This window comes from Rhinichthys klamathensis, unplaced genomic scaffold (assembly GCF_029890125.1).
Source record: "Rhinichthys klamathensis goyatoka isolate OS25496 unplaced genomic scaffold, OSU_Roscu_1.1 h1tg000474l_1, whole genome shotgun sequence".
In the NCBI taxonomy this organism is placed as follows: domain Eukaryota; kingdom Metazoa; phylum Chordata; class Actinopteri; order Cypriniformes; family Leuciscidae; genus Rhinichthys; species Rhinichthys klamathensis.
In genome coordinates, this window is record NW_026606962.1 from 717,418 (window position 1) to 734,562 (window position 17,145).

Genomic DNA, 17,145 nt, shown 5'->3' on the forward strand with positions numbered 1-17,145 from the left:
GCAGGGACGTGCACAGACATTTTGAGGGGCAGGGGCTCAAGTGAAAAAAAGGGCACTTCTCATAATTACGTATTTTTTAAAAAAAACTTTTTTTAAACAAAAAAGTATATATATTAACTCAACTCTGACTTTAAAAAAAAATAATTAAAAAAGTTAATTAATTTTATCTTCCTCAAACTCACACAATTGTTTCACGCATGACTGTATCATCATCATCAAATAAAACCTTCAAAATTCACAATTAGATGGAGTTTGTTTTAAACCTACTATCCTCCATCTGTTTGCATCTGTAGCAGGGGTGTCACTAGGACTTTCATTTTAGGGGGGCTAAGCCCCCAATGAGGGTATATATATATATATTTTTTTTAAATAAAAAAAAGGTAACACTAGTTTAGGATCTAATGCTCACTATTAATCAGTTTCATTACCATGCAAAGTCAGGGTTTTATAATCACTGTGGTCCCAAATGTGAAGTACGGAAGAGGGTTCGGTGTTTCCCCGAGAAAATTTTGATTTCTCTGATCTATGTGCATTTTAAGATGTTTTGAAGGCCAAAAAAATTGGATAACAGCTTTAAAACCATGTCAGTGGGCAGCTGATTATTTTTCTCTCCTCAGCATCATCACACTCTTTTTCTCTTTGTTTTTATCTTGCCCTGTCTCTTCCCCTACTAAAGCTGAGCTTTGACTGATATAGGCTTTTCATTTTTTGTCTGTAATTGAAGAAAGTAAACATAGGGTCAACTGGTTGATTTTGCCTATGAATCATTTTCTCAGACGCGTTTATTTACTGAAAGCTACTAAAGGTAATTAAGTTAATTAAATGCATTCACAATATGTAGGCTACACATTCATTATTGATCTTATGCCTAATACAGGGCCGTAGACAGGGCTTTATAATCAAAGAGGTCCTAAATTTGAGGTGGGTAGGGGGTTCAAATTTTTTATTTGTCTGATATGTGCATTTCAAGACGTTTGAAGACCAAAAAAGGGATAAGAAATAGCTTTAAAACCATGTCAGTGGGCAGTAGATTATTTGTCAATACCTGCTCTCTTCTCATCTCCATCACTCTTTCTTTTTTTCTCAGTCTCTTCATCACTTTCTCTTCCCCTCCTAAAGCTGAGCTTTTTTTTAATTTACCAAAGGCTACAATTTGTATTATATTCTCAATATGTACACATTCATTATTAATCTTGTGCCGAACATGATGAAAACGGCTTTGTTAATGTGTCTTGTCACCTCACAATGACAGTAAACTAATTATTACATTAGTCACGTTACATAGGCCTATTTTCAGTTCAAAATGGAGAAATTAGACAAAACTATATTAGTTTGCCTGATTATTTTTAGTCATTCGTTTAACATTTACGACCTAAAAAAAAAGTCAAATATGAAATGATAAGTTTAGCTACTTACTTATCTCGCACTTGACCGTCCGCGTCGAGTTGCACTGTTAAAATGGTTAAAAAATTCGCGCGCAGCAGCGTCTGTGAACATAAAGCCCGCCTACTTTGATTTGATAGGTCATCTCAAATATTCTGACATTGACGAGCAGTGACAGACCAATGAGGCTCAGATGAACACACACACCCTGTCCTCTGTTTCTGAAGTGCTCTCTGCTCTGCGCCGCTGCGGAATGAAGATGAAGAACGCGCTGAATCTGATAATAACAAGACTGAAGCGAACACGAATTTGTGTAGCCTAAATTAATCACAAATTTTTAGGGGGGCTAGGCAGAAGTTGGGCCTAGCGACGAACAACAATAATATATAATATTTTTAAAAAAAATTTAAAAAGCACCTCAGAAAAAAGGGCACTTTCTCTCCAGGAATAAAAAGGGCAGGTGCTCAAGCCCCCTTTGATGTCTATGTGTGCACGTGCCTGATGTGGAGTGCTATACTGTGTCATATAGAGAGAAAGATCACAAGAGTCAGTGCTGCCACCTAGTGTACAATAATAAACCTGCATGCATCTTGACATGTTAAGCTGTTAAATACAGGAGTGTGTATAGCCTACTGTATTTGCTTTAACTGGTCAATGAGTCAGCCCTGTTTACACCTGGTATTAAGGTGCGTTTTGGTCGATCAGATCGCAAGTAGATGAGGGAGACACATACCTGTTTACACCTGGTGTTTGTTTTAATCTGTCTCTTTTGTCCACTTTCAAACACTTCTGTTCTGATTTCTTCGAAGTGGAGGGTCTACCGTCTATGGGCGGGTAAATGTATGGCCTTTTTCAGATCTTTCGATCTAATGGACAAAATAAGCTCCGGTCGTGTACCCTAATTTACATATGAACGCGCACGGAGACAACGAAAAAACATAGAGAGCAGCAGCTTTCGTTTCTGCTCTGACAGCCGCAAGACCCCACCAAATGTAGTGAGTGGGTATTAGACATCACATCAGGAATAGTGAGAGAACATTGTGCTTACGTTTTTCGTCTTCAAACCAAACTTGGGTCTCCACTCTCCGACAAAGTTTAAATCCCGTTTGACTAGCGCGCTTCCATAATGTTTACGCATTGGGTCAGGTGGAGAGTGTCTCTTGCAGCTGTTGGAAACACATTCGACCACATCGTTTATAGAAAGCGATCCAGTTGAATGCATTTTCGACTACCTCTGGAAGTGGTCGAAAGTGGACAAGCTCAAAACGTTTTAGACCCTATTTACACTTGTATTTAGCGTTGTCCACTTCTGATCCGATCGACCAAAAGTAAACAGGGCCTATTTATCATATATGGGCAATGTTTCAATGTGATGAAAATAGTAAGCCAGTCTGTATTTGTGTTTAGTAAGTTGCTTATAATGAAAAGTTTTATGTAAGGTAAGCTCATTTTTGACTTGGTTTCAATGTTGGTATGCCTAACGTAACGACTATATAGCAGCCTATGATATTTAACCAGCCAGAGAGAGCAAGTTTTCAGAGAGGCACAACTACAAAGTTTGCTCTCTCTCAGGTGAGGTTGCTGGCACATTTTGTGGAAGAATTGCATAGTGGAACTCCAGAGGTGGGAAAATGCAGCCTCATCACATTTCCCCGCTCTGCTAGAGAAGATGCGACTAATTAAACTGACTCCAGATCAGTCACCGTGACAAAACGTCTCAGGTGGGCTGACCCAGTTTTCCTTCCAGCAAGTACACACTATTATACACATGAGGGAAACCCCATCAACAAACAATCACACAAACACAATGTTGTAGGCCTAAGAATCCCAGATCACACTACCATGGACGTAAAACAGCTCTTTTACTATTTTATGCTAGGTCACTTAATGTGCACATAGCTGCAAAAAACAAAAATGTTGTCAGAAGTAACATGTTTTTTTTTAGTTTTTTTTTTTACACTTTTTGAATGTTGAATGCATAGTTTTATACTAACTCACAAGCTGGAAGATTCACGTTCACAACATTACATTTCTTTAGTGTCTATCAATGAGCATCTCATTATTTTAATCAAATAGTTTCATTAACAGACTAAAGACAGTTGTGGATCACAAGTTGGACTGGTTTAAGTGGGTGGAGTTTCTTATAACATGAACAATAGCTGATGAGAAACATGATAACCCCATTCCGATCATTCTTAAACCTGTTTCTCTTGTATTTTGAAACTTTCAGTATTTTGTGTATCTATCTGTGTATTTTCTTAATAGGCCATTTATCTTCTGCTTATTGAAATGCACTTATTTTATGCAGTTCCATTCATTTGATACCTCTATCAGTCAGTAAGTAAGTAGGTGAACTGATTTGAAGAAAAACAGAATGCCTCACATTAAACGTATAATAAAAAAGAACAAAAATGTTTTGAAGAAAGTCAAAAGTTTTATTTTCAAATAGTTGTCAGTGTGAACCTACATAGGTTGAAGATAGTCCTCATATTGCACTTTATAATCCCGTCATACAACTCAAATGTGCTTCTACACTTAGATTGCACAATAGATTGCACTAAATAACATTAATAAGACTGTAACATGAACACGATATAAATGTTTTCCCCATAAGACAATCTTGAACAGACTGGAACTTAAAAGTAGGAATAAGGAACAGAACTAAACCACAATAGCATTTGTCCCTTGACGACTAATAAAGGTATCTGAATCTGAATCGGAACAGAATCTGGATCCTCAGGGTGCACGAACCCAAACTTCATTGTGCCTGTTGATCAAATCCCACGGTGCGTCATAGCCAGCTGCATCAAACCTGTTTTCAATAAATTCCTTTCCTGCAGCCCTGAGGTCGTCTTTGAGCTGCTGCACATTCTCTAAGGCGTCTTGATCAGAAGCCAAACCACTAAACGACCTGTAATGCCCAGCAATGAGAGAATGTTTAAATGAGAAACAGTAAATTAACAGTTTTTGACTGTCGTTCTTTACTGAAATCACTAACCTGACATAGACAGTACCGCCTGGTACAACAGTTTTTCTGATGGTCGTATCGTTGGGTTCAGGGATGTCTGAGTCAGATTGAAAGACGGAAATGGACACCTGTCTCTCCCCCATTCCATCAGCTTCCTTCACCGACACCAGCACAGGCCTGGTCATAGCAATCTCCTTACCTGAGAAGTCAAATTACAGTCAAAATAAGATGAGTGAAAATTAACAATGGCTTATTTTCTCCATCAAAACCATGAAGCTTACTTACTCTCACTGTTTTGTCCTTGATTAAAATAATACAGTTTCCAAAATCCATCCTTTATATCACTCTGGCTGGTACTCGCAATATCAGTGGCAATCCAATAGCTCACGTCGTAGCTGCGCTCCTCAAATCCCTTTTTGTTTTATCAACACAATGATACAACATTTTTACATATAATAAACCAAATTTAAAATATTGCAAACTAGAAAAACAAAAGTCATAGGCCTACCTGATATTCCTTTACCAGGGTGTACATGGGACACTCATATCCATGACAAAACCAGGGTGCTTCCCAACATTCTGTATATGGGAGGCATATAAGTCCAAACAGGAGACACAGAGCTGAAGGTAGAGTCCTCGCCATTGCACTGCAAGATGACAAATATTGTCACAGGCTGTTTGTGTACTGTGCTCTAGTGTCATCAAATAGACACACCCTCAACATTTCATGGAATTCTCCCTCCCCACTAAACTACCATCTAGATAGAATGACACCAAGGAAACAACTGACCTGCTCTTCCATGAAAAACAATGAGGAAAGAACAGTAGATATTTCCCCATGCATTTACAAAGAAAGGGGGCACAACAAATGATATAAACTCACCAGAAAAGCATTAAAGCACAATGACAGATTAAGTGAATAATGACAAACTCAGCAGCATTGTGTCCTTAAGCAAGGCACTTCATCACTAGTAACTTCAGTAATAAGCGTACTGTAAATTGCTTTGAATAAAAGTGTCAGTTAAATGACTAGAAATGAGTAATTATTGAATTGACTAAACTGGCAAAGTTAGGGCTTGCTTAATAGTGTCAGCTGGAATCACCAGAGGCATACAAACGAAGGGGAAAAAAGTGGAACGTTTCCTCATAAATAATTAGCCTCTTTAATTCAAATTAAAAGTGGTAGGATGAAAAGCAGCTCAACCGGTGCGAGCCTTAATTCACTTGAAAGTGATCCATGCAGAGTTCTTCTAGCACTAATCATAAAACAAAAGCAGAATCATAAAGAAAATAGCTCAGCACATTTAAGACCACGTATCCCTCCATAAATGTATCAGTTTAAGGTTGTTAATCATAAGCTTTAATAAAATTAAATGGTGGCTGCGGCTCAGGTGATATGTCTAAATCTCTTTCATTTTCACTGTTAGATGAAGCTTTACAAGAAATAGATGTTCAAAATGTGCAATTTATTAACCGGGTTATAAAAGTTTGCGGTATAATAAGGCATCAGAAATTGCCCTTACATAGACACCTATCTTTCCAGAACCAATTCATCTGAACAATTTAAGATGTCCTTTTGATCCACCTCTCCGTTTTTATATATCAAATAATTGCTTATAATGACTATTAATAATAATAATTAATTAAGATAAATATATATTTTTAATCACAGTCTTTAGGACCATCAAACCAGACTGATATTTATTTTAAACGTATTATTATTATTATGCTAAATTTGCAAATCTAAACTATGACTTTAAATGGTCAACTTGATGTGGACTTGAATTATCACCACCTGGTGGCGCCCAATAACAAAAAGTTAGTTGTCTCCAAGAGAAGGGGGCGTGTAACGGAACAGAGAGAGAGAGAGAGAGAGAGAGAGAGAGAGAGAGAGAGAGAGAGAGAGAGAGAGAGAGAGAGAGAGAGAGAGAGAGAGAGAGAGAGAGAGAGAGAGAGAGAGAGAGAGAGAGAGAGAGAGAGAGAGAAATCACAACTCAGTCAGTCGAGCAATTTGAGAGGCTGCTGTCACGCACCCCGAGCACAAGCGACCGGCCGTGCGTCTTCCTCATGCGCTCGGACAGAAGGCACGGGTTCAGCACTGCACTGGGCTTGACAGGATGCTGACGGACAGATGGAAACATAGAGACAGAGGGTCCACCCGTACAGCAAGTGCATAAAGGGGAGAAGTATTTCCGGCACTTTAGGGCTGCATCCCTGGCTTCAGAGGGGACAGCATGGGCAGAACAGTTATTCTTAAAATGGTAGTCACAAAAATTCGATACTAACAAGGGGGAATTCGCGGAAAAGTACCAACGAAGGATTTGATCTGCTTTTCGGTGATTTGTTTTACAGCCTTGCACTTCGATAAGTTGCTCGGGAGAATGGAAAAGCCCATCCAGCCTCAGCTGCAGTCGAGCATATCTAAGAGCGCAGAAGGTCCCTCAGAGGATCTCTCCAAACTCACGGACGAGGAGCTTCTGAAATGGAGCAAGGAGGAGCTGGTTCGCCGGCTGCGCAGATCCGAAACCGAGAAGATGAGCGTTATAGTGGACCACAGCAATCTCATCCGAGAGGTGAACCGCAGGCTTCAGCAGCACCTCAACGAGATACGAGGGCTGAAGGTAAGGCGAGCCTGCATCTTATGTCGACTAAATAAATAAATAAATAAATAAAAGCCACATCGTTTTGGTACTAATCAAACAAAAGGTAGTTTTATTTTAATTATTTATTTAAAAAAAAAAAAATTGTGTAAAAATAATATTTTTAAAAAAAGCGTCAATCTTACACGTTTACACATGGCCTGTTTACACAAGCATGTTGTGCAGCTTTAAATATTTTTTTCTTCTTCTAAGATTCAGCTCCTGGCACATGCATTCTCTGTGATTGGCATACAGGTCCACCGGGGTAAAATGCCTCTTACATGTAATGTTCTCATAGAAGAACATTATGCTACATGGCAACAAAACCACTACAGTAATATATCTGTAGTATATAAATAAAAATAAAGTAAGAATATTTTGTACACAGATGTGTAAAGTAGGCCCATATTGACAGCTCAAGTCACAACAGTATATATATTAAATATACATGAACGCCAGCGTTGTTTAACTTCACTTTCACCAGTCTAACTTGCTCTGCTTAGACATCAGTGTTGAGTCATAGATTTTTTTTTTTTCAGGAGGTGAATCAGAAGCTTCAAGAGGACAACCAGGAGCTGCGGGACCTCTGCTGCTTTCTGGATGATGACCGGCAGAAAGGAAAGAAGGTGTCGAGGGAGTGGCAACGCTTGGGCCGCTACAGCGCAGGGATCATGCGTAAGGAGGTGACACTGTACCTGCAGAAGCTGAAAGAGCTGGAGCAGAGGCAGGAGGAAGTAGTGAGGGAGAACCTTGAACTGAGAGAGCTGTGCCTTATGCTGGACGAGGAGAAGGGCTCTGGGGTTACTGGCAGGTCAGCAGGTACCGGGGGACCAGCCGGCTGCAGGAATTCAATCGATAGCCAGAGCAGCCTGTCTCACGCCAGCGGTCCTGGGCCTGGCCTACTAAGAGATGTGGGTGACGGGAGCAGTACCTCCAGCGCGGGCAGCACCGACAGCCCTGACCATCTCACACATAAGCAGCAGCTGTTGGGTGGCCCGGTTGGAGGCAGTCCTGACCACCTACATAAGCCAGGCTCAGGGGAGGAGGCACCGGGTCCTGAGCATACAAGCCGCAGACATAGCACCAGCCAGGAGTACGCAGCACACACCTATCCCCAAGTGTGCCGGTCTCGCTGTGGGTCCTTCTCCAGTCCGGATCATAAGGGCCTACGGGGTTTCAGTCCAGAGAAACTTGGCAAGAGCCTGTCGAGAGGCAGTCCAGAGCAGTTCTCGAAACACTTGCTGGTGTCTTCTCAGCCGCCTGGCAGCCCAGACCTTTTTCAGAAGCACAGGGCTAGCATGGGAAGTATGTGTGGGAGTCCAGAGCCCAAACAGATTCTATCAGGGACACCGGAGCACCTACAGAAGGGACGCGTCATATCTGGGAGCCCAGAGTTGTCGAGGCATCAGCACAGCAAGTTCGGCAGCCCCGGCCGAGAGGTGGCACAGAAGAGGCCGGGCGTGGAGGAGATGTCCCCTCATCACCGGAGCATCTATAGCGGTATGAACGGTGGGTCCGACTGGAGCCTGCTCTAGCACCCACAGAGAGATATGGAGTGCCATTTGAATGCACACGCAGAGGGGATGGTCATTCTTCATTCTGGAGCACGCAAAGCCCCAATTCCCAGCCAGGCACTAAACCATCCCATTCAGCCAGCCATGATCTGCATTTAGTCTAGTTTTACTTTGCTCAGTTCAGGAAAGGCAATGGCCAGATAGAACGGGGGCTTTAGTGTCTGGCTAGAGCAGAACATCTCATCTCTGGTAAAGGTCGGTGGTGTCCAGTCTTGGTCCTCTCGGGCCATGATTTTAACAGGCTTTAGCTACCTCCTATCAATCAGCCTCTGTACCTGTGCCTCCGAAGCCATTTTTTATGCTCTGGAACCCAGCTGAGGGAACACTGTAATCAATCAATCAAAGACCAAAATACTCAGAGGCCCAACAAAAGCCAGAAGACACTGCTGCCCAGCAGGACCAGGAGTGGACACCATTGTACTTGCCATATGCACGCAGGTGAGTGGAGTGGCATAGTGTATGAGTCAGCAGCACTTGAGAAGGAGCAGTGTTGAGGAAAGGCCCATTGTTTTTATGTTACCATGAGTACATCTATCTTTTTAAATTTTATTTTATCAACTATAAAGTATTTTAGTTTCAATTTGCTTTAATTCTACTTTCTTGCATCCAGATTCGAATTGCAATTCTGCATCCTGTTTGCAATCTTAATTCAAATTCAGGATTTGAATTGCGATTTTAAATGCATTCTCAATTAAATTCTGAATGGTGCCCACCATGGTGCTTAAGCTGAATGCTGCAACCCACAAATGCTCTTGAATTACACACACACACACACACACACACACGTACATCTTACTCGCCCAGAATACAGTTTTTCATCTCCGACAGTAAGTTTTATACAGCTACATGCACCCAGCGGAAGGCTCATAAACACCACATATTCTTACACACACACACACACACTCACACACACACACACAACATGCTGCTGGTACAGATCTCAGCTGGCTCTCGTCACTCTTGTTCATTTTTGTAGCATCAACTTGGTGATGTTGCTTGTAGATTCTGTTGGATTTTTTTTCGAGTTCTGAAAATTCAAAATTTGTATGCAGTATGTGAACAGTGAAGTCTGTTTTACAGAAAAAAATATGCACTTGGCAGGTATTTTTATATACCTGTTATTCAAAACATAAATTTGATCATTTCATGCAGTCCTTGAGAATCCAACCCATGGTGTTGGTGCCGTTAGTAGCTATCCATCCACCTATTTTAAAGCGCATTTTGGCATATCGCATAAAAAAACGCTGGAGGGAAATGCCAAGATGTGCATAAATTCTAAAAATGCAAATAAAAAATGTATGCACTTAATCATTTTTTTATGCGATTCGAAAACATGCGCATAACCTACGATGGCAACAATTTTACAGAATAAATTCCTTGATGGGCATCAAAAAAGACATGCGATGAGACGGCATAACTGGACCAACCAGCAGATCGATCTCGTTGCACAGCTTCTAAAATGCTGTTTTGATCATTCTGTAATGCTTGAGTAAAGTCTGTTGTTAAAGTGGTTTGGTATAATTCCATCCCAGAAACGCCTCACACGATTGCATTCACAAACACCAGGCATCTGAATGCAAGTTAACATGACAGCATTTATTTAATTTGCGCACTCTGAGCCATAAGTAATATGAAAATTATTATATACAGTGGCTTAGTCATATTTATCAGAAATTGACTATTTTGTTCTCTTCGGCTCGCTGGATGGAAACAGTGCTTTATTCGCAAATGTTTTATGCGATATTCCAAATTTGTGCACAAGTTAAATTCGTAACTTTGGATAGAAACATACCTAGTGTCTTGCTTTTCTGTTTGAGCTACCTTATGCTATTTGAAGTTATTGCATCCCATTAGAATTACACTTTACTACATTACTGAGATACAAAGAAAAAATGTTGTGAATCCTCATGGTGTGAATTATAAATTTAATACGAATTTGCATTAAATAGATAGTTGATAGCTTTGTGAGCAGATGCTGATATATCACAAAAGCTGCAGTGTACATTATTGGAGGACAAACCATGTGAATGTGTGCAGAATAAAAGAGGGGAATATCAAACTCTCCTCCTGATGTGTAGCATTCTCTCCAACTATATTCTGCTAATGATTTCTTGGAGGAGAAGTGCTGAGCTGTGCAGCTTGCCAAGGCCATGGGACACTACCTGAAGCTGTTTGCTGTTTACCTTGCACTGCATTTAATAGGAAAATAACAGCTGCTAAATTAACACCTGAGTTCACTGACCTAAATGGATGCTCTGAGGATCTCAAACTAGAAACAGCACTGCTATTCTCACGAAGGATGGTTCGGAATGTGACATTTTGATTTATAGATTGTACAAAAGCTTGGCAATAGAATTATTTAAGTATCCTGCCTGGCAGATGGATGGTTGATTTATTTTTAGAAGCTACATTTACCTTATTTCCTGTGGTTTGTTTCCACTCTGAGCGCACAAAGGCCTTGTATACAAGCTTGGTACCAGACAGCCTGTACTGAGATCCATCCTGCTGCTGATTTACCTCTTTTGACACCACCAGCTAACAGAGAGAGAATAAGCTATTGTATTATCTCTCTTTCTCTTTCTCTTTTCTTGTGCTCTTTGGTTATTTCTTCAGACCAAAACTCTCTTTTCCTAATAATGCAGATCCAATTAAATTTTTCCACTGATGCTCTGGGTTGGTAACCTGGCCCTAGCCAGATGAATTTCGCTCCGCCTAGCTTCACTCATCCATCTGGAACCGATCCATTGAAATGGCGTTTCAGAAGGCTGGGCCTTATCAAAAATCCTTGCATATGATTGGATAAGCCACTTGTCTGTCATCTTTATCGACGTGCTATTTCAACCACTCACACCGAAGCCAACCCGTGACGCTGAAGAATCCGGTCGGGAGAAGGCACTGATCTATATATAACATCGTTTCCACCAACAAAAGCCTTAAGAGCCGTTCTCTGATGTTCTTTTAATGAAACAATATTAGGTAGATTGGACAACACGGATGAAATAGCAGCATCAATGTTAACGCTTGTTTCCTCGATGCGAGCCGCCATTGTTGTCTGAATCAAAACAGTCTCACGGTCGCTTCTCCACTACGTCACATCTATGAAACTCCCGCCCTGCGTCCTGATTGGCTAAACCATAAAGTTGGTTGGGGAAATCACTCTCAATGGAAGAGGTTCCAGATGGATGTGAGTGAAGCTAGGCGGAGCGAAATTCATCTGGCTAGGGCCAGGTTACTGGGTTGGTGCATATCCTCAGTTTTGCTTACTGGTCCAGATCCTTTAGAACTTGCATTTCAGTAGAGATCCCCAGTGTGTCTAATTAGTCCTAAATACACATTTAAAAAAAGTATTTGGTTAATGAATAAAAAAAATAAAATAATTGACACTCTTCATGGAGCTGTGTTCTTTACCAAAACCACATGCTCACATTGTGAGCAGGGAATTACAGTTTATCCCTGTTGGCCGTGGCCAGTCAGCCTGGATTATCCCTTAAGAAGGTTTTGACGGTCAGATTTCTCTTTTTCTCCCCCTTGCTGGGGTGCGTCCTGCAGTCAACAGTAACTCTGATGTTTTTGGCTTTGACTGAACCAGCCTCTCTAGTTGACATGAGGTGGTCCGTATCTACATTCAGAGAGGTTCTGGTGTAGGCCACTTGTTGGCATCATGATATTCAGTGAATTACACAACAAATCTAATTTAAAATAGGTTTGTGAATGTTTAAAAAGCATATTTTATTTCTCCTGGTGCAGTTCAAACCCAGTGCAGCATAAAAAGCTGCCATTCTGTTTTCAGATTTATGAAGGAAAGGAAACTCTTTTCATGTATATTCAAAGTCTGGTTTGTCATTCTGTCAAGAGTTGGGATAAAAGCAGAAATGAAACAATGTTATCTCCCTTTGGTTAATTTCTAATGATTTTTTGATTACTAGACATATTAAATTGGTATCAGTAACATAACAGCTGCAAGCATTCTGATTTAAGAGTTTAAAAAGAAACTTTAGGTGTTCTGTGAAGGACTAAGTTATTTGCTTTTAAATGCCTAAAAATTGAAAACTTAGAACTTCAAGCAAAGTATTCAGGTTTTAACACTTGCAGCAGCAGCACTTTGATAGTTGCTTGACAAATAATAAAATCTCATAAGAACCATAATTGCCTTTTTATTTATAAACTTACAGAAGTTACTTTAATTTCAGAGAAAGTTACAAACAAGGTTCATGCATAGTGGTCACTACAGTGGACAGCTATTAAAAAAGCATTTTCTTGAATTTGCAAGGGTTTTGATGGCAAAGTTGCACATCAATCTCTTCAGTGGACCCTGATGCATCATCCTATACATTGCAACCAAGTTGCAAGCCGTTGTGTTTCGGGTTTTCCCCCCTCCAAACCAAGATGGCCAATGGTCAGTCAGACATGCCAAGTTGCTCCGGAATATCCACCCATTCCTTCTATAGGAGACTCTTGTAGGTAAAAAAAAATATTGCAGCATCAAGCAATATCTAATGAGTCATATGACAGTAAAATTTTCCAAGTTTTGATTTTAGATTGGGAGAAAAATCTGATTAATAATCTGTCCACTATAGTGGACCTCATGCATCAATGGCTATATTTCAGCTACAATTCATACTTATACTGTGAATATTGTTTTTGAAAATACTTAATCTGCAGTGACGTTTTTTTTACTGTAAATAAATGTATTTGTATTATTAGAATGTTAATTTCCTTGACATCGAAAAAAGTTATGTGATTACATAATTTATGTGACTTATGTATTCATTTCATCAAAAAGTAATCTAATTATGTAATGCATTACTTGTTAGATCAAAAAGTTATCTGTTTACGCAATGAATGTTGCTTGTAATGCATTTATTTACTCGTAACATCAAAAAGTAATCTGATTACGTAATGCATGTTACTTGTAATGCATTACTTTACTTGTTAGTAGGGGTGTGACGAGATCTCGTGCCACGAGATCTCGCGAGACTAAATATGACGAGATTTCTCGTCGAGTGAAAAAGCTGTCTCGCGATATCCCCATTAATATTCCACCGCTACACTCACATTCGCCTAAACTATCGTTTTGTTGTTTTTATAAAAAAATAAAAACCATTATAAACTAATGCAAAAGTCTGCTCTGCTCATCCAGCGCGAGTTGCCGTTGCAATCAGTGCAGCACGAATCACAGTTCACTGATCGCGTGACGATGGCGGAGGATTCGTTGCGCAACAGACTAAACGTCTGGTAAATGTCTTATCATTTAGAATGCGCGCTCAGCACCGCTGCTCCCTATACGCGCGGTCACGAATTTGTAAGTGAAAGTAAAACACAAGCTCCCTGATGTGCATTGCGCACAAATTAGGCTGCATACATAAAATAATCCGTCTCCCAATACCCATCTCTGGACTGTTTATTTGCGGCTCTGGTCTCTGTTGGCACTGCGAATATTGAGAGAGCACTGTAACGTACAAAGGACAACAGACAAGGGAGGCTCCGTTTCTGAACTTATAATCGGAATGCAAGAACAACTGTAGAGACAAACAGCCTCGTTTCTCTCGGCCTTTTCCGAACTCACCGCATTAACCCTATAACTGCCGGTGCAAAATAAAACCGCAATTTCACAACAATTATAAAGAGTCTGTGTGCTAACTTTGATTATGGTTGCACTCGCACTTATTGTTTGCACTTAATAAGACTAAGAGAAAACAGTTATTTATTTTTGTTATTTATACGGTTTTTATTTCTCTGTTAAATGTGTGTTAAAAGGAGTTCAGTTAGGAGGTCACACACAGCCTCAATCAGAAGTTCTGAAAGCTCTTAAATGTACAGTAAGGTCTGAAGAGACTAATGTGAAATTATACAGGAGAAAAGCCAGTCAATAAAAACCTTTTACAGTGCTTGAATATTGTTTTCTTTCAATGCATTTGATAATTCATACTCATAAAGTAGACCTGAAATGACATGCATTAGAAGATTATTAGTTAAAACATTGAAAAATGCACCTGCATACTATTTTTCCAGCCATGAATTTTGTCATTGAGGATTTCTGAAAAATTGTGCAAAAATCTCGTCTCGTCTCGTTCTCGTGAACCCAATCTCGTGTCTAGTCTCGTCTCGTGAGATAAGCGTCTCGTCACACCCCTACTTGTTAGATCAAAAAGTAATCTGATTTCGTAATGTACTATATTGTAATGCTTTTCTTTACTCGTAACACCAAAAAGTAATCTGATTACGTAATGCACATTACTTGTAATTAATTACTTTACTTGTTAGATCAAAAAGTAGTCTGATTAGGTAATACATGTTACTTGTAATACATTACTTTACTCGTAACATTAAAACAAATCTGATTATGTAATGCACGTTACTTGTGACACATTACTTTACTTGTAACATCAAAAAAGTAATCTGAATGCGTTATGCCTGCCCCAACACTGCTAATTTCAGATGAGATTGAAAAATACGTATCGCTAGGTTTTCTCAGAAGAGGCCTATGCTAGAAATGTGTCTATCTTGAACATAATCAGAATTATCAGCTAATAAAGGTAAATTGACATACACTGGTACACTGGAGGGAGCATCTGTGTGGTTTCCACTGTTGTACCTTGACAGGCTGTAGAAATTTCTGATGGAATCACGTCCTCATGTTCTGATATCAAAGATACACGAAGTGCAACTTGTATGAAGTTCAATTGCATTTGCAATATTTCGAATTTATATTTTTTGTATATATTTTATAGTTTTCACATGATTTGATATAATTGTATTGATTAGTTTGTTAAATACACATACTTTATCTTATCATTTTAACTTGATTATTGTATTATGTTTAATATAGTATCTCTTCAGTTTAAAACCATAAATGCATGCTGTCCACTCAAGTGGACACCTGAAAATCTCTTTGGAAAATTTGGAAAAAAATAAAAATAAAAATAAAATATTGTTTTTCATGCCCTAAGAGCAATAAAAACACATAGGAAAAAAAATCCTGACTGAGGTTATCATAATTCATGCATGAAAGGGTTAGGCACAGTTCATCCAAAAATGAAAGTCTGTCATAATTTACTGTACTCACCGTCATGGCGTTCCGAACATTTAATTACTTTCCAAAAAGTCCAAAATGCACATTGGACCCTAATAAGTTTTTTTGAATGTAGATTTTTTATTTGTTTTCCACTGAAAAAAGAAAGTCATAAAGGTTTGGAATGACATGAATAAATGATGACAGAATTTTCATTTTTGGGTGAACTATCTTTTAAAGGGATAGTTCACTTTGAAATTTATTTTTGATATGTTTTAGCTTACCTCAAGGGCATCCAAGATGTAGGTGTCTTTGTGTCCACAGTATTTTCTATTTTGATATTTTTAGGTCAAACCGTTCTTGTCTGTCAGTCATATAATGCAGGTCTATGGTAACTTCCTCAAAGAGCATGCACAGAGAAGTCCAAATTAAACATGATTTAATGACTCGTAAATGTAAGTACACATTGATGGGAAAAGTGCCAGAAGTGATCTCTCACGCGTGTACAGTACGTCACTCATACAATTTTTTTTATTTTTATTTTTTTTATTATTGTTTTCTTTTACGACAGTTTAAACATCCCGGATAAGCGCAAATTAGTACCTTTTTAATAAGCCGTCTTACCTACAATCTCTGTTCTGTGTAAACAATGAGTGACGTATTTACGCGCGAGAGATCACTTCCGGCGCTTTCCGGAAAAGACCTCAGATCACTTGGACGTGGCTGTGTTTACAAGAGGTAAAAACGATATAAATACTGTTCGTTTTCTCACACAAACTGCTCGTTTTGTGTCTTAGGCCATCAATGTGTACTTAGATTTACGAGTCATTAAATCATGTGTAATTTGGACTTCTCTGTGCATGCTCTTTGAGGAAGTTACCATAGACCTGCATTATATGACTGACAGACAAGAACGGTTTGACCTAAAAATATCAAAATAGAAAATACTGTGGAAACAAAGACACCTACATCTTGGATGCCCTTGAGGTAAGCTAAAACATACCAAAAATTTATTTCAAAGTGAACTATCTTTTAAGTTTGTTTTCTGAGCACTTTCTACTCCGCTTGCTTCATTTCTACATAATTTGTTGAGCCACCACAGTGAAGTACATTTTAAAACGGCCCGACCCGGTGATCTCTCCAACATAGGACACTGCATTTGACCTTGATTGACCTCTCCCGAGCTCTACAACCTGTAGTTATCCTATAAATCTGCTTCATTTGGGGTTTCCGCCCAAGTGTTCCCCAGGGCCCGATGTTGAGAAATCATACTGTCCATCAATCAGACCGTCCGTTGATGCTATGTGTAAATAATGAATAATGCTGTAGCTCAGCTGCATTTGCATTTGCAATGTGACACAGAACAAGCACGCTTCACGCTTTGTGGGCTTTCGTCGTAGTTCCAGGTTGATGTGGTGGTACAAGGCTTTGGCTCTTGGCAGGAATTTAATTTGCAATCTGAGGAATACATTTCTAATTGCTTAGGTTGAATTTAATTTCTTTTCCTTTCATTTCTCAAGAGATAAAGGACCCTGGCGATCGCGGCTGGCATCAGACTGTTTTTTGCTC

At 39.4% G+C, this 17,145-nt stretch overlaps 2 protein-coding genes across 4 annotated transcripts in view; one reads left to right on the forward strand and one right to left on the reverse strand.

The window, feature by feature from the left end:
- Nucleotides 1–4,107: 4,107 nt before the first annotated feature.
- soul2 (heme-binding protein soul2) lies at nt 4,108–5,025 on the reverse strand. Its single transcript, XM_056236961.1, has 4 exons — nt 4,860–5,025; nt 4,637–4,763; nt 4,382–4,550; nt 4,108–4,294 (listed from the first exon to the last, which is right to left on the reverse strand). The coding sequence occupies exons 1-4, from the start codon at nt 4,992–4,994 to the stop codon at nt 4,120–4,122; spliced, it is 606 nt and encodes a 201-aa protein (XP_056092936.1). The 5' UTR covers nt 4,995–5,025; the 3' UTR covers nt 4,108–4,119.
- Nucleotides 5,026–6,343: 1,318 nt separating this feature from the next.
- The window catches only part of ccdc85a (coiled-coil domain containing 85A), a 31,597-nt gene continuing 20,795 nt past the window's right edge, over nt 6,344–17,145 (forward strand). The window contains exons 1-2 of one of the 3 annotated variants that reach the window (XR_008804071.1): nt 6,344–6,972; nt 7,530–9,002. Coding sequence is in view for 2 of the 3 variants with exons in the window: in XM_056236958.1 (XP_056092933.1) it covers nt 6,733–6,972; nt 7,530–8,499 (1,210 nt within the window). In the remaining variant the exon portion in view is untranslated. The remainder of the gene's footprint in view (nt 6,973–7,529; nt 9,003–17,145) is intronic. The other 2 variants (XM_056236958.1, XM_056236959.1) reach the window with 2 other exon arrangements.